A 25,480-nucleotide genomic window follows, 5' to 3' on the forward strand; every position below is an offset into this window, starting at 1 on the left:
CCCTTTTCTTGGAAAGAATTATTTGCATTTTCCTCTTTTTTGCAGAAAATACTGCTTTCTATCTAAGCATACATGACATGCAATCTCTAGTTATGATGATAAATGTTAGCACCAGTCAGTTGAATCAGCAGTTTATATCCTGTTTAGCAATGCTGATTAATCAGCATAATTTAACTTTCTAGAAAATGAGCAAGAAATAAAGGCGATATCTGCCATGAAACCCGCTCCATCAGGACTGGTTTTGCAACAACGGGGCACATAAAAATTTCTATCAATCATTAGTAAAGTACTTTTAGACGCTTAGTGCAAAAACCTAGGAAAACTAAGCTAATCTCTGGTGCTCAGTAAGCTGATTTCCCCATTTGCAAGCATGAATCAGTTCTCTTAGCAGATGACATTTTATTCAAGGGAAGTTACCCTGTTACCTGAAAGCACTTTAATTTCCTTTTCTTTTTCCACCCATTATATAATACTCCATGAACACAGGGTGTAGAAATTAAACTCCAAATAGCCACTTCCTTTCCCTTCTCCTGCTGGAGAGGGACAAAGGCAGAGACCATGGGTTGAGATAACAATTTACTGAAAGCAAACAGCAATGGACTGAGAAATGCCCAGTAACAGCAACAATATTAATAACAAAAGTATACAAAAGAAGGGGGTGCTTTATACACAAAAAGGTGTTCACCACCTTGACATAGTTCTGCGTGGCTGCTGGGACAAAGACAAGATGGTGGCTGCTTCCACACACAGCACCACATGGTTTCCCCAGACAAAGACAGGGTGGCAGGTGCTCCCCCCAGCACTCTCCTTGTCCCTGGCTGGGAACGGGAAAACAATGGACAACCCCCGAAAGCAAGATTGTACACATTGAGCCACACTGCCACTTTGGAGGCTGGGCTCGATTCCGCACAGCTACGGCTGGCACTGGTGTTGCTGCCTTTGACTGCTCTGTCCAGGCCCTCTTGGCTCCTTTCACCTTGGGTCAGACTCAGCTGAGATCTACACATTTGGGTCTACAATAATTTTGCAAAGGATTACTGTTACTGGATTACTTTAGCTGATACAGTCCATTTATATATGACTCATTAATAGACCTGCTGCCTTACATGAGGGGAACTGTTTACCCAGCAATAATTCTGCTCTTTTATTTTTCCTAGACTTCTGTACCATACTGCAGTGACAAAAATTAAACAAATACTTCCTAGAGATAGTAAAACAACTGAACAGAAGAAGATTACTTGCCATTTCTGGTGCCTTCCTTTCTCTCTGCAGTACATGAAAGAGCAGCGTGGCTTCATTCAGCCTTCCAGCTTTTTGACTCATATATGGGATATATACATGGGATATATAGTGTTGTTTCCTTTTCTAAATTCATTTTAGCTTTCTAATAGTATTCATCCTTTTTTACATAATTCTTAGTCTTCCCCATTGATTTCATTAGTGCTGCATCCCATTTTTTTTAAATGAACAGAAGAGCTTATCATCTTATCATACCTGCTTCTGTACTGACTTTGCGTTGAATGCATCATTCCTTCCTTACACAGAAGCATTTGACAGCACTTCAGACTGATGTTTCTCATGTAATCTACCATACCCTCTCTAAACTTAATATAGGGGTTTGAAGCTACCTTTTGCTCCCCTTCTGCAGAACTGTTCCTTTCAACATTTTGTTTTAGCATCCTTTTTCTTTCACATCACTATCCAGTATTAATAACAAAGTTTCTATGAAAATGTGTGGATTTTCAACTATATTGACATTTTCAAAAAATATTATCTTTCTTGGGAAAATTTAATTCATCAACACATATGCCTGACCCCAAAAACTTCCATAATAAAATCTTTCTGTATATTTTCCAGTTTTTCAGCAATCCACCAAAGTCTATCCAATACCCTAGTCTATCTAGTTCTCATGTTATACTATAGTTAATATTTTATAGCTCTTACTTGAATGGTAAATATTACCTTATTTTCTATTTCAAAGTTTTATACTACTTCATTTCAGAAATTCCTATCTGAGTCATGCCTTAGGTTTCCCTACATACTCTCACTTTAAGTTCAGATCCAGTTGCTCACAAATTGGAAGCAGATATTCTAAATATATTCTAAAGAAAGATTTCTCAGAGATATCTAGGAAGTAGGGTTTTCTGACAGCATTCAAACAGATAGATAATTATATAATATATATAAGCTTTCTTAAAATCTAGGTCTACATACATATATGCACAGAACCTGTTTATGTATGCACACACACAAACACCACACACAGGGTTAGGATGTATCACCCAGTAGCTGTCCACTGTCTTCTGCTTTATAACATCTTTAAAAACTTTTTTTTCTTTTCATTCATCCTTTCTTGAAGTTTGACTTTTGGCCATCACCTTTTAGCAGTTCTGTAAAGTAATTTTCTGTGAATGAATGACATCATACATTCCACTGGTATTTATTGCTGAGTTATAATCCTGCATATAAATGTTTATCTCTCACTCCTCCTCCTAACTAAGATATCAAAATAAATTCTTGTAACAAAAAGCAGGGTGGCTTTCAGTCCTGTAGAATGAAGTTAAGAAACTATTTAAAGTCTTTCAATATGCAAGTTTCAAATCAGCCGTGAATAAACAACTTTGGCCCTAAAATACAGACGAAAAATGCTCAGTTAAAAAGGAGTGTACAATCTTAATGCATATGTGGGTGAAGTGTGTTGTGATCTTACTTGCTTTCTCACATAAAATAAAGGGGGTTTTATGAGTCTTTTCTTTATATTTCCATATAGCTGTGCTGTCTTGCATACTTTTTCGAAAATATCAGTTCATTTCTTAACATTATCTTTTATAATCACTTCTTAGAACATAATGAGGTTTTATTCCATTTTTCATCCTAGACCCTCTCAAACCAGAATATTGAGTGCTGGTGATTTTGGGGTTAAGTTCATTACATGTCCCAAACTCTTACAGAGATCATTTTAGGAAAAGTTAAATATTTTTAATGACTTAACTTTTTCAGGCTATTTCTCCATCTCTTACAAGGGTCTTATTAATTGTCAAAGTGATGCTGAATGATATATGTGATGTTTGAAAGAACTTTGAATACATCCTACAATATAAGAATTGTTTGAACATTAAATTTTCCCATTTTTTATTTTAATGAAACCTTTATTTAAAAAGAAAATGAAGAGGAATATTTTTTTTTCTTGTAATTTGGATATCATTAGTTTTGCACTTAAATCTGGATTTGTCTCATCTCACTTCACATGGCTGAAAAATCTCTTATGAGACTTCATCTTTCTGTAAGCAATGAAGAGAGGTAATGTTTTGCTTCTTTGCTTCCAAGGAAATTTGAGCAATTCGGACACTAGTTTAGGCCCTTTAAGTCACTAAAAAATCACAAAGGATGGTTTTGAATTGTCTTGCTTATATCGTGGATCTTCTCCCTAAAGCAAGCTCATACATATAGAGATGCTTCTCATTACTATGGATCTTTGTACTACTGATCAGAAAAAAAAAATCCATTCAATTTAATAATCTGAGCTAGGTGAACCTTGCTGATGATTCTTGCCACTACTCTTCCTTCAGTGTTGCTCTTCACTTCTTTTTCTTAAGATCAATCCAATTATGTTTGATCCAAACCCATAATAACTTGAAGAGCAGGCTGCTGGGCTGCTGAGAGGTATTCCTTTTCATGTTGGATTTCTAATGTCAAATTTTCTCTCTTTTTCAGTCATCAGTACTGGTCCTTATTTCCACCTTCATTGAGCAGTGAGTGCATGATGTTCAGCCCTACCAGGCTAAATAGAAAAGCTGACTAGGTCTACCTGGCAGATATTCATTCTTCTTTCCTTATGGGAATGGGTTTGGAAAATCAAGATGACAATATATCATAGCACCTCATATTGCACTTTTTTCATGAAATCTAGCGAAAGTCCAGTTGCTACATTACAAATATTTTACCTCAGAATTATGTGGCAATTACATTATTCATTATCTCCTGAGCAGTGAAGAGAAAGGATCTTCTGTTTTGAATGGTATACTGTAAACTGTCCAGATTATGCACACTTTAAATTGTTTTGATTTCTTTTAATTTGGAAAACAAACTACATTCAGGCCATTATAACCATGCAATATATTCTTTGTGACTCTAAGATCAAACAGAGAATGTTCTGTTTCTGATAGTCTAAATCTAGATTTTTATAAGAAAGAAATAGTGAATATAAGAATATGAGAAAGAAAATTTTTTTCCTCTTTTTGAAGAAAAGACTTGAACTGATTTTTTGGATTAAACTTGTCTACTCTGAATTTCAGAAAAGGTTGTCTAACTGAAATATATTGAATGCTTGATTTAGAAAGTGTAAACTTAAAGCTATGGTTGATATATGTATCAACCATATATATATATATATATATATATATATCAATATATATATATTGAATTCACCTACATTTTCTGACTATCTATTGATTTTGAAAGTCTTTAAATAATTGTATCAGGAAGCTTATTTTGTGTCAGTCAAACCAATTTAAACAGTACTTTAAGAAACCTCAACCAAAAATCCTGGCTAAAAAAATGCTTGAGAAGTACATTCCTAGAAGCCTAAAAAGAACCGGAGGGAATGACCAGAAGTATCTTTGGAATAGGACAGTTTTCAAAAAGTGAATGTGCGGGCATTCTCTTCAAAATGCGGTCTGAAAAACATTCACAAAAACACACTGCCTTTAACTTGGGCAGAAGAATTCAATGAAGTTTTCTGTTTGGTTTTGTATGTTTTAAAAGGTTTCCTCTTTTCTTTTGTAATAAGCATTCTCTCACCAGGAACAAATTTCAGTGTTTTAGCTGTTGAATCCCCTTTCATAGCACGAACCACAGGGGGCCTGCTTCAGTGAAGGAAGCTGAGACCCGAGTAAACTTCTGAGTTCCAGCCTTGGCTAACATAATGATTTTCTGTTTTTCTGTTACCTTGAGTTGTTTTGGTACATGAAGACAGGAAGTACTACTGGAGATTTATCCAGTAATTTAAGATATATAAGAATTTGAGAAAATGATATTCTCTTGGAGATATTCTCAACTTTTATGAAGAGAAATTGATGGGGAATTCATCACAGAGATTTATTCCCTTAGGCCTTATTGCTCTGTGTAATATACAAGATGCATTATTGTAAACAGAGGATTTTACATCACTGACTTTTAAGATTTCCTAGTTTAATTTTTCAGCAGGTGGTTTATAGAGCTAAAATATTTCAAAAATCTCTTTAGAAGTAAATGGTAGTTGTAGGACATTCAAGATCTTTGAAGATGAAATTTCTCCACATGACAGCAATGCACAGACTGTGTCTTGTTGCACTGAGAAAAGCAAAGATTTTTTACTGACTGCTACATGACTTATGGTGACTTTCATTTTTTTGTTCTTTGATTCTTTTCCAGCTTTCATTTGCAGCAACAACTCCAGAGTTGGCTGATAAGAAAAAATATCCTTATTTCTTCCGGACAGTGCCATCTGATAATGCAGTGAATCCAGCAATTTTGAAGTTACTCAAACATTATCACTGGAAAAGAGTAGGAACTTTAACCCAGGATGTACAAAGGTTCTCTGAGGTAAGATTTGGATAATTTATAGAACACACAGAGAGATTCTAATATCAGATTTCTAAGGTGTTAGTTCCTTTATTAATAGCAATTCAGGAAAAAGAAAAAAGTCCCACTGTTTCAGTCCTGTTTGGATTTCTCTTAGTAGGTCACATTTGCTGTACAGAATAAGCTTAATTCCCTTCTGGGGTTTATTTGAGTGTCTGTGATGAAAGCTACCCATTCTTTTGCATGTTTGTCTGTTTTTCACACACAAGATCATTGCACCCCAGTGCAAAGGTTCCTTTATACTCTTTGTTTTGCAAAAACATATGCTTTTGAGGGAGGCTTGTATTCTGACTCTGGTTCCCTTAAAAAGGAAAATAAATCAAATGTCACCATGTTCCTTTTGTGCTCTGATTTATTACAAGCATCAATCTGAGCACTGAGGAGCAAAATCTGGTAAGTTTGTGGCTGAAAATATTGGAGGAGATTACTGAGACAAAAATGTCTGAAGCCCCCAGAACTAATACGATCACATACCATGCACCCCACAGATTTTTCAAGTTTCACCCTGAGCAACAGTTTGGTCATAGAAATTGCAATAAAGTATGGCCTAAATGCCATTAATCAATGTTTCAACAACTGAATGAAAGAACATATATGTAATGAATCAGAGCAAGACAAGGAAAAAATTTGCCCCATTAATTAATAGAGAGGTAAAACTAACAGAGACATGACTGATTGGTTGTTGGAAGTTTTTTCTTCCTCAGCATTGATTTTATAAAAGGCTGACTGTGCTCTGAAGACTAGCGTAATTAAAACTGGGGAAGAGGGATAAAAACAGGTTAGAGTCATCTTGGATGAGTCAGATATTTTCAAATTGTCTGGCACAATTAATTCACTATGGAATACTTAAGAAATCTTGGACTCTTCCCTTATGAGCTTTGAGAATTAAAGGATAAAAAGTAAATGAATTATAGGGGGAGGGAAGAAACATTTGTGTCTGTCTTTCCAGAAAACACACAAAGGCCCTGGGAATTGTAGGCCAGTCAGGTTAAATTTGATTCCTAGAAAGACACTTGAGCAAATAATCTGCTTGGAATCACACAGGAAATAAAAAGATGCTAAACAATGGTGAAAATGGATTTGTCAAGAACAAATCATGTAAAGCAATCTGATTTCCCTCTGCTACAAGGTAACAAGTCTCAAGGAGGTGTGATAGGTGATGTGCAATATTTCATGACTTATAAAATGTTAAAAATGCTCCTAAAGAAAAGTAGGGGAAACTTAATTTTGGTGAAGATACTGTAAGAGCAGTCCTGTCTCTAACCAATATTTCTGCAGCAGATGTTAATTGGCGTCAGGTCAGTAGAATATTTGTTTTCAAAACAAATGCTGAAGCAAAAAGTCACCAAAAAGTATGGTATGCTTTACCCTTCACTGTCTTGGAAATAATTTCAGAGAGTAGTTATCAGTGGTATACTGTCAAACAAGAAGGATGAGATTCTTTCAAATGGTATTCTCTAGAAAGAGATAAGGTTTTCTCCAGATAGTATGATAGAGAAAATATTTATTAAATTGCATTTGATACCTACTTGGGAAAAGCTGCAAGTACTTTGTTGAGGACAGGATTGAGTTGCAGAATGATATTGATACTGGCTTAATTCCAGACAGCAGTCAAGCACCACACAGCAGCTTGGTCATTCCCCTGTGAGCAGGTTTGGGGACAGACTCTGAAGGGCAAAAGCCAGAAAACTCAGGGGCTGAGATAAAGACAGACTCGTAGGGAAAGCAAAAGCCACGTGCACAAGCAAAGCCAAACAAGGAATTAGTTCATTGTTTTGAACAATGTTCAGCCATATCCAGGAGAGCAGGGCTCCATCACATATAACAGTTGATGAGGAAGATAAACACATCACTCCAAATGTCCTCCCCTTCCCCCTTCTTCCCCCACTTTATATATTGAGTATGACATCATATGGTCTGGAATATCCCTCCTGTCAGTTTGGATCACCTGTCCCACCTGTGTCTCCTCCCAGCCCACCACACAACCCCAGTCCCTTGCCAGTGATGCAGTAAGGAAAGCAGAAAGGCCTTCACTCTGTGCAAGCCCTGCTCAGGAATGACAAAACCATCTCTATATTATCAACCCTGTGCTCAGCACAAATCCAAATTCTCAGAATCTCTGCTGGTCAGAGTGACTCTGAGATACGTACAAGCTTCTTTTTCCCAGCCGGGCAGCCGAAGGAGGAGTCAGGATTCTTTTTTCTCATTCTCAAGGTTTTTCATTATTTCTTATCTATAACATTCTTTTTCTGACCCACCATAGGTCTGTCTGGCAGGTCAGGTTGAGGCACACTGCCTGTTCTTGGGGCGGTGTTATTTTTTTATACTAAAAACTATGTGTACATTTACCATAACTACCCAATACCTATCACCTATGTTAGACAGTGAGTTTCTACTCTAAACCATTCTAAAAGTGCCAACATCACCCAGAAGATGGAGGCTAGGAAGAAGAAGGAAAAACGACAAGGCGTGCCCAAATTTCTCCATCTTAGGACCCTGAGCCCCCATTCTAAATAACTCAAAAATCTGTTTTTCAACCTGTGATAAATTCACTGTCATTCTACTTAAACTTTCTTGACTTGTAATTCTTCATATAAAGGTTTGCAATTGTTTCCATGGGTCAAGGTCAAAGGCACAGGGGTCTTGGGCTCTGTGACAAGGTCTCTGAATCCCCGGGCAGGGTCTGGAGTCCTCCATGGCAGCCAGATGAATTTCCTGGGTTCTGACACCACAACACAAACCCATACTGGACACTGTGAAGAAAACTAACTCTACCCCAGCCAAAACTAGCAAATTGATAAAGGTTTTAATAAAAAAAATATTTAAGTGAAAAAGTGCAAAATGGCTATGTAGGCTGCAGATCTCCAGAGAAAGATATGTCAAGCACTACAACAAACCGCAAATTGAATAACAGGCAGGACGTTTAGACTCCTTCATTTACTGTAAAAAGTAGAAAGGAAGCAAAGAGCTCTTGTTGCACCATCCCAATGTAATGCAATATTAACACTTAAGTCACACAAAGTAAATTATAACTCTACTTAGTGATCATTAGGTGGAAGTTGGTACATCAGGTCTAATATAATTTTCAAGAGGGAAGTAGATCAGAGAAATCTGTAAAAAACATTGAGTCACTTGGAAACATTTAATGATAAAGATTAGAAGTGAAAAAAAGTCAAATAGAAAGGGTAGATTGTTGAACTTCTGTTGTATAGGGGTTTTTAGGATAAAACGAAACAAACACAACACAGGGATTCTTGGTCTTCCTCTGGGACAGCCAGAGGGACTTTGTGTCTGTCAGGGTCACTTAAGAAGTTCTAAAACTGCATCTTTCAAGGGTTTGCAAGAGTGCTGCACTTGAGTTCAAAGTCTCTCCATTTCTCTTGAAAGGTAAGCAACAACTTTCTGTGTCTGCAAACCCAATTTTCCGTGATTCATTACAGCTTTCAAGTAGTGCAAGATTCAGTTAAAGCTTCCTTGAATTGCAGTGATTTTTATACAGCATGTCTTCTGGACATGATTAGAGCTCTATTCTTCCTTTTTCAGCTCCATGTAGAGTTTTTCCCTTCCCCATACAGACAGTGAAAGCACAGGAAAAACTGCAGGAACTAATTAAATTGCTGTCTGGAAGCAGTGAGGAATGGGAGTCATGAGCAGTAGAGCAGAAGAGCATGCGATGGCTGGGCAGAGCCCAGTCCTGCTGCAACGCAGGAGTGCAGAGCCAGGGATTGAGGCCAGGATTGGCCAAGTGTGCAGATCATCAGGCAAGTAAGTCCATGGCAGCGAAGCAGGTCCAAGGCCAAGCTGGCAAATCAATCCACAAGTCAGGGCTGGGTCTGGTGTCTGCTGGATAGGTTTATGGCAGAGACTGAAGGCACAGGGCTAAAGGCTGGATAGAGCCCCCAAAGGAAGGACCATCAAGGCCTGTTAGTGGCCCTCAGGTGCTGGTCAACTGAAACTATAATTTTCCCTCTAAAGGAACATCAGGCAAAAATATTCTTCTTGACTTTTTTTGAAAGTGACAAAATAGTCAAATAGGATCTAAACTGTCTCTGTTGTAAAACGCCCATCAGCTTGGGATTTGAATGGTCTTATCTATAAAGAAAATGCTTTACATGCCATTAGATCAGAAGTAACTGAATCTTACTCTTATACAAAATAAAGTAAGCCGAAACTAATTTATGGAATCCTTGAAGAAGCCTGTGTAGTAACTCAGCCTGTGTAAAGTAACTGTTTACAGTGAGACAGAGCAGTTCTCACATTTTTCCATATCCCATCTCCCAAACTGCACTAGTTTGACAGATCTCTCTCCTTTTTTAATCTACAGCAGTTTGGATATCTATCTAAATTTTCTCCAGTGGTCCTTCCACCTAAACACATGGGGAATTAGATGCTTGTTCTTGCATAGGGACTTCATACCCATGTAGTTTAGTCAACAGGAATCCTGACTGCAAATCTTTACCTGCCATCTAAGTTTAGGGATTTTTGGGCTGATGACTTTCTTTTCTTAGCTAGATCACTGTCTCTTGTCCCTCTGCAATTTATACTTTGATCTTATCACCTGAATAATTAAAGCTCACCTAACTTGTCTGCAGATTAGCTGCCTTAAAGTCACCAAGCTGTCTTTTTGGTTTACTTCGCCTTGTAATAATGAGGCAGTTGTCCAAATTACTCAGTTTATCTGTCTCACTCCAGTATATCTCTGGAGGCCAAGATCACAGAGGATCTCTTGCTTCTATTTCAGTTGTTTCCTTTGGGAATCCTTTCCATCAGGGCTTTGGGTTATCACCCATTTCCTATTACTTGGTGAAAAAACTTCTCTTCCTTATTAAAAAATGTTATATCTTCCTTGTTCTCCAGGTCACAAAGAGAGATTAAGGGTAGGTAGAGACAGTGGAGAACTTTATGCCGCTTTGCTTTCAGTTCTTGGAACACACGGGTAATACCTATACATCTTATACTGCTATTGCAGCTTGAGACTGCCTTTCTTGGCATTATTTGGATTCAAGGATTATGGCTTTTCAAGTGACCTGTATTTTATGGCTGCCAATAGGCAAGCTCACTGTTAGCATCCTTTGTGAGTTCTTCAGGTCTCCATAAATATCCTTTCCATTGGGTTAATATTTCAGTTGTGTAAGTTGACTTGGTATAAGAATAATGTACACACTTCATCAGTTCTGTTACTTAACTAGGACAAATTCATAACTACTGTGCTTCTGTGTCCTAGATTTTATGGATTGCTGCCCTGTTTTCATCCTCGGGGAGAAGACTGTTTCAAAAGTTAATTCTGGGGCAAAGATTTATAAATGAGGTTACAAAATATTTCAGGATTTTCAGCTCAAAGTGTGTGCTGTGGTATATAACCGTAGGGTAATTTAGGTTGGAAGAGATCTTGGGAGGTCTCTTGTCCAACCTGCTGCTCTAAGCTAGTCTAGCTTTAGTGTTTCATAACCCTGAAGAGTTATAGCTGTTTGTCCTGGTTCTGGGCAGGAAGGGTTAGTTTTTGCAGTGTCCAGGAGGGGACATCTCCAGGACCCAGAAGTTATTCTCTACCACCTCGCCTCATTGCTGGGATTTGAGGGAAGGGAGTCTCTTCCAGGGAGAAGGGGTCCCTTCCACCTCTGCATAGTGTGGTGGAGAGAGCAGTCAGGAATTTTTGTTTCCATATGAATTGTTCACGTCTTTCTTGTGCCCTCTGCCATTAGTATTGCTGCTGTTACATTTCCTTCTCTTATCTCATTGCTATTTCCAGTAAATCGTTCTTATCTCATCCCATGATCTTCACCTTTTGTGCATCTTACTCTCCATCCCACCACAGGGGAGGGGGAAGAGGGTGTGAGCAAGAGGCTCCTGGTTTCACTGGGAGCAATAAATTGGAGAATGACATTCCTGAACCACAAGACTGTTGCACACACACAGTTTTTGGAAAAGGCCTGACTATGTCCTGTTTCTGATTCATGGATGAGCTTTCAGCTGGTTGAAACTTATGCAGTGGTTGGTCCCTCAAATTTTATGGCTGCCTGCTTGGGATTGTATTTTGAATTAGGCAAACCAAGCAATATTCCTGTGGTTTGTTGTCTTTCATGCTTCAGTGGGAAGAGTCATGGAAATAAAGCCATACTTAACTATCACTAAGTCAAAAGTTTTGGATGTCACCAGTACTGAAGAAGATGTAAAGCTTACAGAATATGACTGGGAAACAGAAAAATGTATACTCACGTACTGGTTTTCAGATAATGCTTTATTTGCTTATTAGTAATTCTAGTAATACCTTGCTTCAGTATTTTTCTGTTATTTCCTGGATATTTTTCATTTTATTTATACACCTTTTTATTTATAGTATGTTTCAAACTGGAAGCTGGCACTTGATTGCAATAGTACACTAAGAGGGCTTCCTTATTTTGTGATATCGACTGACTTAAATGACTTCTTTTTACAATCATCTCATGTTGAAATTCTTCAAAACTGCATATTAACTTAGCACTTGATAGAATATTCATGATATTTCTAGATTTAAAAAAATATATATACATTTTCCTCCCACTTAATGCCTTGTCTGAGATTCTTTTTAAAATAAGTTAAATTCTGTTCATCTCAAGTGAATCTTTGTTTTTCCCTACTTCTTAATAAACATCTCTTTATGTGATTTCTCTGCTTCTTCATGGAAATATTGAGAACTTGTAATGTAATTTTATAAATGTAGGTGGCATTTCAAAAAGGCAGAAGAAATGAGAACTGTGCAGTATGATAATGATATCAATTAACAATATCAAGATATTCTCTCCTGTGACTCTGTCACAGTCTTTGTTGAGTTCAATAACTTCAAAATATGTCAGTGACAAAAACTTAAGAAAAACAAACCTTGTAAGTGGACAAAAAGGCATTTTTTTCTGGGGGACATGATGAACACTAAGGATTTCTTTAGATTATGTTGCATTTTGTACACTGACAATTCAACTTCTGTGAAAATCAGCAGGCCATCAGGGTCCATCTTACCTAAATTTAAAGAATTTAGGAACTCTAAATTCCAAATCTCATCCCAGAAAATACTGGAAAAAATAAAATGGTTCCCAAGAAAAGCAGCTAACAAAAAGTCTTCTCAACATAGTATATGTCTGTTGCTGTGGAGAAAGCAGTGTAGAAGTATTATTAATCTAGAGTTTTATTTATTGCAGCCTTGCTTTGTCACTGTTCAGTCAGCAGACTTGCATCTGAGTTAGTGGTCAGTTCTGATAAGAATTCATTGATAAGCAGAGGCTATGAGAAAGTTTTTGTGTTCTAAGAGGACTTGGGGAAAATAAATGAGCTAGCTGACCTTTGACCTTTCAAATTTCACTAAGAAAACAAGCTTGAGACACCAGTTTTGCATGACCGTATGTATACATCATGTAGCTCTCAAGATGTGATTATGCTTTTTGACTTAGGTTTGGCTTCTGAGGATCAAAAACAGGAGCAGAGCTTTCTACTGTCCATCACAATTGCCAAGAGGTTTTAGGGCTTTTTTCCATGAATGAGCTTGGAAGCCTCAAATATACCAAAAAACATAAACGTTTAATCTGTGAGCTCTGAATAGTACACAGCAATTTCATCCTAGAAGGAGTGTTCTGCCTTCAAATTTGATCAGGAAAAAGGAAAGGCAGAAGATTAGATAGACACACAAGGCAGTAAAAAGAAAGTATGTGAAAAAACATGAAGAGAAGATAGTGAAAGCAGGAAAACTGGGACATTATAAATGTAATTCTTTAACTATAAAACTCTTAAAAATGTCTCTTCTTAATGCTTGCTTTGTTTTCAAAGTGTCATGTACCTGAGATCTTCTTTCATATTACCTCATTCCAAATTCCTGGCAGATTTCTGTGGCAAAATCTGAGGAACAATTTATTTCAAGTTTTCTTGACCTTGCAAAGAAGAATGAATTTCTCTATTCTTCTGTCTTGTAACTATGCTTTCCTATAATTCAAGTTGATACATTAAGATCTTCACAGAAAGGCAGTCTCTGAAATTTTACTAATTAAAGGAAAACTGAAGTACTAAATCTAGTATGATTCTTCTGGGTCCTGGTAAATATTTAGAAGCCGTGAGATTATGGCAAGGTTATAAGACTATGATATGGGAAATGGGGATAAATCAGAGAGGTAGAACCTTAGCCCAGGTTTGTCCCTCTTCATAGGAAATCGTCTGTGTACAGTCAGCTGCAAAATAGGGGGTCATTTTAGATGAGAATTGTAAATAGTAGATAGAAGTGACTATATACAGGCAGCCTTTTAGTACCTTTGCAGATGAAGACTACACAGCCTCCCTGGGAGGAGGGAAACTTGTGTGAGTGGTTGGTGATCCTCTCTGTTGCAAAGCATTTCCTGATGTCCAGACGGTACTTCCTAGGTTTCAATTTATGCCCTTTGATCTTGTCACTGGGCATCACTGAAAGAAGCCTTTCTTCATCCTCTTCACCTTCGCGGTCCTTCTGTGGTCTCCCTGTAATGTGTCCATGTGTCTTGTATTGAGAAGCCAAGAACTGAACCTGCCACTCCATGTATGAGTTCGGCAGTGCTAAGCAGAGGAGAAGGATTACTTCTTCTGACACACTGTGACAACACTCCTTCATGCAGCCCAGAGTATTATTAGCTTTATTTGCCACAAGGGCCTATCTGCTGGCTCATCTTCTACCTGGGGTCTACTAGGACCATCTCCACCAAGCACTTTCCGTTGGGCAGATCCAGCATATATTGCTGCAGGCTGTTGTTCCTCCCCAGCCCTGGACTTTGCACTTCCCCTTGTTGAACATGAGGCTCCTGCCAGCCCATGCTAGTGTGATCCTACTGTGTATCAGTCACTCATCCCAGTTCTGTGTCATCAGCTGACAACCTTGCTGAGGGCACTCTCTGCCCCATCGTCCCAGTCATTAATGAAGATGTTGAACAGGACTGGAGCTAGTACTGACCCCTGAGATACACTGCTACACTGTTACCTTCTGGGCTCTGCCTTGACCTCATGCCATGGGGTGCAGCCTTTTGGGCCAGTTTTCAATTTACCTCACTGTCCGTTTGTCCAGCTCATACTCTATTAACTCTATGAGAATCTTACGGGACAATGTCAGAAGTCTTGCTGAAGTCTAGGTAGACAATATTCTATATCACCTTCTCAAGGACTGGTGTGGGGTGGACTGGCCTGTGGTTCCCTGAAATTTCCTTTCCTCCAGTCTTCAGGCACTTCTCCCAGTCACCTCAGTCACAATGATTGTTTGGTTATTGGTACAATACACTATCACCTACATTGGTGTGATCAGTAACTGTTTGCCCACAAGATCTCATTGGCCTCATTATCCATCCCTAGGAAAATCTCCAAATATTCCAGCTGTTCTGCCTCATAAAGGGCAACCCGACCTCCTCATTTTCCTCCCCTTCTTCCAAAGGAGCCTGTATCCCATTGCATCAGTCAAGTTACAAGATCCATCCCACCTTATCTGTGAGCCCCATAAAATGTTAGCCCCACAGGAGCTCAGTGATGTCTAAGTCACCATGTTTATTCTCCAAACTGAGTGATTTAGTGTATGGGCACTGCAGAGGGCAACCCCACATGCTGATTTCCCAAAACAATTGAAGATTTCTCCATAATAGTGCCTTGTAGGCACATCCTTGCTTACATTTTGGAGGTGACCCTGCTTAGGCTGCTTAAGCTTTGTTTTGTTGATTTTGGGATTCCTTTTGGTCATGTCACTCCAGGCCCTTTACTTATAAACCCTCTCTGCCCTTCACTGTCTCTTAGCACTTCTGATAACTCTCTCCCCTGTCATTCTTAGTTTAAAATGCCTCTTTAACAGGTCAGCTGTTCTACTGGCAAAGATAACTTTGTCTCACTCGGTGATCCCGTCTCTCCCAAGCAAATGTTGACCCACAAACAGGGTTCTATATCTGTAGAAATCAAAACCCTCTCACCACAACTAGCTCCACAACTAGTTGTGGATATGTATTGCCAGCTGCCTGCTGCCCACAACCTTTCCCCTCCAGCAGGAGTAAGGAAAACACCATGTGAGCCCTTATGCCCCTGGCCATTGCCTGTAGAACTTGAAGTCACTTTTGATACTCTCCAGGCAGCATTATTGGTGCCTACACGGAAGAGCAACAGAGAGTAATAGTAAGTGTCAGAAAAACTTTGGCACTCTCTAAATATTATCCTGGATCCAGGTACCTAGAAAACAGCAAACCTCCCTGATCATATGTCAGGTCCTCAGAGAAGTTCTCCTGCTCTCCACAGCAAGGAGCCACCCATTACTATTTCTTGTTTCTTCTTCCTGGTAGTCTTGCATGATTTAAGGTTAGGTTTAGGGAACCCAGATACTTTGCTTGAAAGCACATTTCAGTTATCTTCAGGATTCACTACACTGCTGGGAGGGTAGTGAATCTGTCACTTTTGTAGACCTTTATGTGAGTCAGGAGTTTTTCTTTTGGTACTACAAATCACTGACTTGGCATGGGCAACCTGAATCTCTACTGCATCTTGGGGTCCAGAGATACTGAAACTGTAATTTGTCTGAGAAGTCTGTGTGTCTGTCTGTCTCTCATCTTTCCTGCTGTTGTGCAACCTATGTGTCAATACCACATTTGTGTTTATGCTGATTTGAACACAGTCATCTGCCTCTTTCTCTCTTCCACCTTTAAGTTCTTCCTTTTTGTGCTCTTCTACACAAGTCTCTGCTTGGCTACCCCTAGGAGCTGTATTCTAGGCTTGGCTCTTGAAGAGGCTTCTCCTGAGCACCAGCTGGAAGGATTCTTGACCCTCTGTAATTGGTGGCTGCAAGAGGGCTCTAAGCACCTTGGGTCAAGGGCACCTGGGCATGTTCATTAGAATTTGCTAGAGCATTTTGGGGCCATGCTGGCATGGCTCTCCTTAGCTCATCGTTGCCTGGCAGTAGCAGGCACCTTCAAGTTTCTCAGAGGATTCCTGAGTTTTCTCATTGTCCTGGACCTTGTGCCCAGAGGTTCACAAGGCAAAGACCATGGACTGCTGCACAGACTGCTGTGTGTGTTTGGGACACACAAAAAGCAAAGTCTGCATGTAGATAATAAAAAGGGAGGCAGAGGCCAGGAAAAATAAATCACAACATAGTTTTATTGAAGGAATTTTATGTCAGAGATGGTAAGCTAATTGATTTCTTAGAACTATTAGAGTGGATTTTAATGCTTGGCTGAATTTTATTTTGGTTGATACAGTGCCCTGCAGGACCTGGGCAGAACAGGGAAGATTGGATGAGTGCAGGGAGTTCTAAGTCAGTTCAGAAGCACAGCCACAGGGAAGGCTCCAGCAAACAGCCGTACTTTTAGAATAAAGAAGTTGATAGTGACTTTCTCTTTTTAGAGGAATAGCCCTGGGATGGATTTTTTCCATTGTATTAATTCATTACTTTAGGGAGAGCAACTTACAAACTTGTGAAAGTTGTAGATGACACAGGGAATAAAGAAATTCCCATTACAAAAAAGAAACAGACCATCCCAGGGTTTTTCTGTATGATCTTGTTAAAAGGAATCAGAAAAGGAAGTGTGGTAGGCTTTACATGTGGTAACGTTTTCAGATACTACTGGATTTTAATTAGACAGATTCCAGCTGATGCAGGTAAGACATTGAGGATGGTTTCAAATACTCTCTTTTAAACTCTCTTCCTTTGGATCATTATAGCTGTAGCCTTAAATATTTTATTGCAGATTTAAATTTTAGTTCTGTAAAATATTTTACAGCCTGCAGCATATGAAGAGACTTCCCATGTGTGGATATTTTAAATCCATGTATCAACTCTGTGGTTGTACCAGGGGGTCCCTTTCAGTGATAAATTCTTGTGGATTTTAAACACACCCCATTCTTAACAAGAACCTCCTTTCTTTGTTCTTTCTTAGGTCCAATCAATCAGAACTGTAAGTTCCTTCTGCAAGTGAAAATTTTTGATTTCCCTAATCAGTGTTAAAACACCTTATGGAGAACTGACTTAAGAAATATAGAATTTTTTTTCTGATTGTTAGAAAATACAGAATTAATCAAACTGTGATTATTGAAAATTTTATTCTAATAATTGTACTGTTATGATACTTAAGATACACTTGAAAGTGTTTTAATTTTTGCCAAATACCTCTTTTTTTAGTCTAGCTCAGACAGCTACTTGTGCATTGTATTAGTATTATCTGGCTGAATGAATGCATGAGGACTTCCAGCACACAGATTTCTAAACTTTGACTGCAATCAATACTGTCAGAACGAACTTGAGATCAACCCTTTCTGTAAATGTCAAAAGTTAAATGACATACATGTTAAATAGGAGTTATATTCACTAAAACTGTTGCAGTGGCTGTCTTGGCTTCTTCTCCAGAGCTCTTTGTAATTGCTGTGAAGGAGCTTTCAAGAGGTTCATAACCTAGGTCTGTAAAAAGTACATAGGCTTCAAAACCTGTGGAGTTTAGTTGTTCTTCCTCCTGACACATTTGATGGGCTAGTGGATAAATAATTTTTGAGTGCATTTCCACAATCAGAGACAGAGATGACAGCACACAGACCAATGAACTAGCAAAGGTAACCAAGAGTCAGCACTGAGATTTCTCTGTATTATAAATGCTGCCATTTTTCTAGGAAGTTAAAGCCTTCCTCTGGGGCTACAGGGATGAACTTCTGCACGTGCAGAATTTGCATCCCCAGATAAATTTCTGGACTCCAGAGTGCTATTGTCTGTACTTCAAAGGCTGAATGGAGGTCAGTGCTTTCTCTCAGAAAACTAGTTCTACAGATGATATTTTTGCTTTAGTTTCTCATTCAAGAACATGCCAAGGAAGTGGAAATTCTCTTTTCCGTTCCCTTCTCTTTGAATCCTCTAAAATGAATTCAAACTCACATCAGCCCACTGCCTGGATGGGGATCTAATCATCGGAGTGGCAGACATCTGCTAACTTTTTTGGCAGTAACTCCAAGTACTTTTGCTACTGTAATAAATGGGAGTATAACCCATTCCAGAAGGATAGAGTGTAGGTGGAAAATGAGGAATATGTCCAGGTACTCTTAAACAGATACATAACAAGAAATGCTTGTGTTTGCTCTGCACTGCTCTGAGGGAGGAATGTGGGTGGTGAATTCCTGTACTTCATTCTGCAAATTACACATCTACTAAAGGGAGGAGGAGTACAGAACAGAATTAGACAGTGTTGTACAGAACGTGTCGCTTACAAAACTTCTTTTGAAGTTCAGCCTGTATATGGACATTGAGCTGGCACTCTTTGGATGATAAGAAATGAGCAGATGTTGGTCTTCCTTCTGCAGAGACTGTTCTAGTCATTCCTCAGATATGCAGAGTTAGTAATGCAGCATGAGCAGGAGTGCCTTTGCTGCGCCTTTGTTTGCCATGCAGAGACATAATGGAGATTTGTTCTCACATGTTTTACATCCCAGTCTATATAGGGGTTGCTAAGAGAAATGAAAACTTCACCATGACAGACAATATATGGCATTAGCAGGTGTTAACAGGCACACCAAAGCCTCTTTAATACTGCTCTGTGGTCAAGTGCAGCTTTCCAGACAGGACAAACAGGTGTGAAGGACTGGGGTAATCTGTTAAGCCATCCCAATTGCATACCCAGGGTGCAGTTACTTTTCCTAATAAGTAAATAAACAGTAGCATTTAGAAAAATGCATCAAAGTGTGCATGTGGGCAACAAGAGGCTCTGGCTTTGCATTTATCAAGAGTGGTGCTTAGCATGGTGATTGCTAAAATGATGGCTTCCTACAGAAGCAGAAATCCATCCATTAAACAAATGTCCTTCCTATTCAATGTAGAGCCATACACCCCCGTAGTTCCTCTTGCCTTCAAGCATGGACACAACAAAGTGCTTGTTTGCAGTCACCAAGAAGGAAGCAGGAATGTTTTTCATAGACCTTACTTGGCTCACTTTCCTCCCTTGCTTTATGCTGAACTCTTTTGAATCTTGTCATGTCTCCAGCTTGAAAATTTCCCTTCTGTGATCCTTCTGCCTCCTGAGGTTGCATGTAGCAGAGGTGTGCTCTACTATACCCTTCATCTGTCGGATTTTGCAGATGAGATACTAATTTTATACTGAGTGCTGAGAATCCAGCTGCATCATCTTTATCAATGAAAAGTGGAGCCTTTCTTTTTCTTCAAGTCATTTTCATCACTGCCCAGCTCCATCAAGAATTGTCCACTTGTCTTTTCAAGATGTCTTCTCTAAGACTGTAAAACTTCAGTTTATGTCAGCATTAAAATCACTATCTTGAAGGTATAAGAGGGTGGAATCTGTTTCAAAATGCAACAAATTATATAAATTTTGATTTTCACTATATTGTTTTCATCCAGTCCTGATAATCATGTAGGAATTCATAGGAGTTCAGAGACTCTTGGGCCAGAATGGATCCAAATTGCCGTCCTCATGCAGTGTGTTGCTTGTGAAGGTCCCAGCTCTGATATCTTTGTACTGAAATGTTATATTCCTCACAGTACCACAGATTGCAGGGCTATTGGCATCACACTGAAATTATATTCCCTGGAGAAGAGGAGGAGGGAAATATGAGACTTACCTTTTCATTATGGTTCACTGCACTGTACTCTTTAGCTCTTATTTTGTTTTCCAGTAATTTTCTTCATTTTAGCTTTAGCTTTATTTGTTTAATTCCAGGTTGTATGATGTTCTGATGCACTAGCAAACTAATTTGCCTACAGCCTAATAAAAAACCTCCTATTTTGCCTCTGTCTAGTCTAATGACTGCAAAAATGTTTGCTCTTGCACTGGTGGAACAGACAAATGCTCTATGTTACCCTTGTCAGTCTTCTGCAATTGGTCCTGAGGTTTTCCTCCAGACCATCTTTGCTTTGTCCAGCATGGTGAAATGAAAACCACGGTTTTCTGTGGTGGGTAGCATCACCAATGGTTTCATAGATGCTTTTGTTTATATGAATATTGGGCACTTCAGGATGAATGCAAAGGCAAAAAGCAAGAAGTTCTCAACAAACTGGAAGCTAGCTGTTTTGAGCTTTTCCCTTCTCTTAAAGTTACTTATAATTTGTGCAGCTCTACAAATACAAAACTAATGAAATGCCCCTACCTTGACTGCCTTGTTTAGCTTAAATTTTGTGTCCTTAAAATGCTTTGCATAACTTGTTTCATTCTGTCCATATAAAATGCTTCCTTAAATTTACCTCTGATTGAGATTTTCTTCCTCTGGCAAGATTCCTTTCTTTTGTTGACCAACACCCTTGGGCAAATTTTTGACTCAAAAAAAGGTAAAGATCAATTCTGAATGGTCTTGATAAAACAGACAACTAGATTCAGAATTGGTCCTCTTAAATATTTACTGTACTAACAGGGTGTAATCCATGTAAAGTTTCAATTTTTCAGATGACTGAGGACATGCCTGCATAACTGATGCCTCAGGGCCAGAATGCTCCCTTTGCTTACACGAATTGCTCTGTGTTTGGGATTCATTTTGTGTAGTGTTAACCACAGGAGAGGGAGATGATGGTCTGTGGCTGAGATGATGGGTGGGGAGGTCAAGAGCACAAGGTGCAAGGTGATGGGGACAAGAGAGACTAGAGGAGCAATACAGCAGGGTGAAGGGACACCTGCCTCAAATGTCTGTAGTCCCTTACAGGAAAATACAGAAGAGCACTGCTGTGTTGTGGCAGCTATTGATCAGAGTTTAGTGAAAGTAATCAGGCAGCCTGAAATGTGGAGCATACTGAGGTTTGAATACAGGCTTCACATATTTACATAAGAAAAAAATGGTTAATTAAAAATAAATTGATTTTTATTTCTCTTATGGATGAAAACGTCACTTCTGCTGAATGAATATTAAGCAGTCTGTGTAATTCTTGATGAAGTAAGTGATTTGCATTTACTAAAAAGCAACCTTAAGCAAGGCTTCCAGATCCTTTGAATCTGTGATAGAAATTCTATGCCAATTTAAAATAAAACCGTAGCCAAGAACTGAATGCACATTAGTTTTCAATTATTAAAAAGAAAGATCTCTTTCCTGTAAAACTTAACATAAGAATGAAAGACAGGGAGGGAAAAATACTGCATGTCTTTTCAGATGTACACAGTACGTGTGTTTGAATTTCAGTCAGTGATGCAGCAAAAGAAAAGCAATCTCAGCTGTTGCTAGGCTTAGCTGCAAACTTTTATCTGTGAAAGAAGAAAGCTAAATAGAATTACTTGATAAGCAAATGCTGAACTCTATGGGACCTGAGATTGCAGATCTTAAGAATATGTCTGCACCAAAAAAATAAAAGTTCGTACCTGTCTCCAAGACAGAAAGAACTTTCAAAAAAGATTTTGTTTATTAAGGCGAAGAGTCTGTCAGTGTCCATCACAGGGTTTTGATGCAGTGCTTTCTGACTAAAGCATTGTGCCCTCTATTTTGCAAGAATTCCAACTGATGAATTTCCTTTTGGCATTAAAATATTTTTATTTTTCCTTAAAAGGCCTGTTACATTCCAGATCTTAATACAGTGTTATGTGGTATAGTATAGCAATTTTCCCCTGAGGTTCTGTTGCTGACCATGACATTAGATGGTGGGCAATATCCTTTTAGTCTGTTTGGATCAGCTGTCCTGGCTGGGTCCCCTCCCAAAATCTTACCTATTCCAAGTTTACTGGTTCTGGGGGACAGGGAGAGAGAAATCCTTAACTCTGTGCAAACATGATTTAGCAATAGCCAAAACCCTGGTGGGTTTTCAGTCCCGTTTTAGTCACCCGAGCACAGCACAGCCACGCACAGGCTGCTGTGAACAAAGCTGTGTTGATAACTTCTTTCCATCCAGAACCAGTACATCCTGCTATTCCTTTTTGCTCAGGTTGCTGCCAGAGAATGAAAGTCATCAGTGGTTTTAATCAGTAGATCTTAAACAGTTAAAAATAATTACTTTCTGCTGACATCAAAGAATTTGCCATTTTTATTATGTACAGGGATTTATTACAATTTTAAAAATGTGGAGATTTAGTACAAATAAAGTACAGATAAATGAGGGATGGGAGTTAGACTGGATCCAGTGAAAAGTTCAAAATAGGAAAGTTTGGTTTTATCTCATCAAAATGTAGATTTTTCTTGGTTTGCTAAGGGAAAATGCTACAGAATCTAATTAATAGGTGCATAATTCTGTTGTTTCACATGCATTCATGCTCAAGAACACCAGAAGGCTGGGAAATTCACTACCATCTTTGTCACTGTCTTAGTGGTTAGTGATACACATTAAAAAATGTGTCTTATTTAATCTTTAACTTCCAGTCACTATATTTTATGTATTTTTGTCTGCTAGATTGGAGATTGAAGTTAGAAAATCTCCTTAAGTAGGTAATTTATCATGTACAGACTATCATCAAGATCCAGTTCTGTCTTAATCCATCTTAGAGCTCATTTAGTCTCTTGCTGTACAGTCTATTTCCAAACTGCAAATCAATCTTACGGTTTTCCTCTGAAGTTTGAGCTCTATCTTGGCATTGCTTTTAGCGGAAAAGCTGGATGAAATTGGTTATCTTCAGTTTTGGGAGAAGAGTGTAGGTACTGTAGTAGTACTGCAGGCACTGGAAGCATATGGCACTTCTTTTTGCTAGGCACTTTTATTTGCTAGATATGTATCTTGAAGTGTGCATCTTTTTGCAAGTGGCCAGAGATTGCCTTCAATCCATGCTGCAGTCCAGATATAGGCTGGCCAACTCTGAACTGTACCCAGCTAAAGAGTGAATAGGGCTAAGGTCTCCAGAAGGGGTGTCTGCAGACCAATTGTTGTGTAAGATGGTCTGTTGGGGTGCAGAATGATAATTGTCACATTTCCATTTATATTCATTTTTATCTTAAAAAATAAGGAAGAAGTTAAGCTTTACTAATATTTAGTGCATTCAGCCAGTCCATGTGTCAGATAGTCCATAGGGTTCCTGAAGTGTCCTGAGGGGAGAGGGGCTGCTTCCCAACACTGGGAAGTTGAGAGTGGCATCCTCACTCATTCACTCACTTTCAGCTTATTCCATGTATTACTGTTTACATGTGTCCAGTTAAGTGGATTTATGGATTATATTATGTAGTTTTCACTAAACTACCAATTGGACAAGGGGTTTAAAAAGATTCCTGCAGAGCAACTGCAGATTGAAGATAATGCTGATAATGCCAGTAGAAGTGAACACGAAGAAAATTACAGAGCTGACATTTCCCCTCATGCTAGTATGAGCTCTTCATCACTAACATTATGGATAACAAGTATGATAAGCCAAGCAGATAAAAAAAAAAGTGAAGTAAAAAACAAAAAAAAAACCAAACAAGTTACCAAGACCGTTATAGCTACTGTTGCTTATTAGCAACAGTAAACCTGTAAAGTCAGTAAACCTTGCTCTAAAAGTGTATTGTGCCTTGCGACATTTGCTATTGACAGTAAATGAAGCCGTTGAGATTAGGAAAAAATTTAAAATTTAAGAATCCATTGATGTGTAAAGTCATGTGATAGTCTGTCCAGTACTTTGCATAGCTAAACATAGTGATAAATGTTTGAAAGAAAAATCTGAATTTTCTGACTTATTAGGAAAATACAAAAACACCTGCATTTTTGGGGCAACATTTTTTCTTTTGTTGTTCCAGTGAAAATGACTGAAATAATGGATGGAGAACAATAGGGTGACAAAGTCCATTTGTCAGAAAATACTGTTTTAAAATGGACAGAAGAGCTGAAGAATTGCCAAAGAGTTGAAGAAACAGATATTTAAAAAAAATCATACAGTGTTGGATGTTGGGAGCATCTGAAAGTAGTACAGATATTTCTAATGTATTTCAGATATCTTGTTGGGTTCTATTTCAAAAATGGAACAGATAAAGAAGTACTTCTATGTGAGCCATTGAAGGAAATATGTACTGCAGAAGGTACATTCTCAGCAGTATTAATAAGAGTCATGCTTTATGGAAAAACCGTGTAAGTGTAAACCACTAATGGAGCAGCTGGTACAAAAAAAGTGTATTCCAGAGGGTTGCAGAGCTAGGATCATGTGCAAAATACCTTTGCTGTGTCAGTCATTGGCAAGCTCTTGCAGCAAAGAAGCAAGTCCTAAGCTGAAGCCCTGTACTGCTACTAAGGTGGTTAATCTTATATTAAAAAGACCTTATAAAGCTGAAACTTAATCTATTGGAGTCTATTAAATAGCAGTTTGAAGAAATTATTGAAAACTAAGGGATGCACCATGTTATTCCTCCATTTCTCCTTTCCCTTAGGACCATACTTAAGAGTATCACATTATCTGGTAACAATAGGGAATCAGGGCGGGGAGAAAAAGAGGGAGGATTCCTGTCCTTCCTTCTCTAATAGATGTTTTTAGACCCAAATAGCAGTAGCAGCTGATACTTCCCTTACTTTGATGTGTTCATGTAATGTGGAGGAAAATATAGTTTCATGTCAATAGATTGTTATTTAAATATTTATTCAAACAAATCAGTAATGAATGGTCAGTTTCCTAAATACTCTAATAACACCCACATTCCTAGATAATATTCACCAAATTTTTCTGGCGTTGAAATAAATAAATAGATGGAAATTTAAAGAATTATTCAGATTGCAGGATCCACAAATGTATTGTCAAACATGTCTGCAGAACTTTAGCAGAAATGTTATGTAAAGAAAGAGGACATAATTTAAACAAAATTAATGTCTCTCCTAACTCCCGGTCTAGTACAGCTTCTTCTTGCTGGAACAGAGTTTACTTGTATGGACTGTGGGACTATTCCCTGGGCTTCTAAGTGTCTTGTTTAAAGGAGGTAGATTAATTTTACAGGCAATTTATGTTACAGTTTGGGTTTGGGGTTTTAATGTTAAATGGGCATTATCCTTCAAACCACTTCAAAA

The 25,480-nt window shown here is 38.4% G+C and overlaps 1 protein-coding gene across 2 annotated transcripts in view; it reads left to right on the forward strand.

Moving 5' to 3' along the window:
• GABBR2 (gamma-aminobutyric acid type B receptor subunit 2) overlaps nt 1-25,480 on the forward strand; it is a 458,014-nt gene that overhangs the window by 176,221 nt on the left and 256,313 nt on the right. For both annotated transcript variants that reach the window (XM_064705661.1, XM_064705659.1), the window contains exon 3: nt 5,413-5,583. In XM_064705661.1, coding sequence (XP_064561731.1) covers nt 5,413-5,583 — 171 coding nt within the window. The remainder of the gene's footprint in view (nt 1-5,412; nt 5,584-25,480) is intronic.

This window comes from Zonotrichia leucophrys, chromosome 2 (assembly GCF_028769735.1).
Source record: "Zonotrichia leucophrys gambelii isolate GWCS_2022_RI chromosome 2, RI_Zleu_2.0, whole genome shotgun sequence".
Taxonomy (NCBI): Eukaryota; Metazoa; Chordata; class Aves; order Passeriformes; family Passerellidae; genus Zonotrichia; species Zonotrichia leucophrys.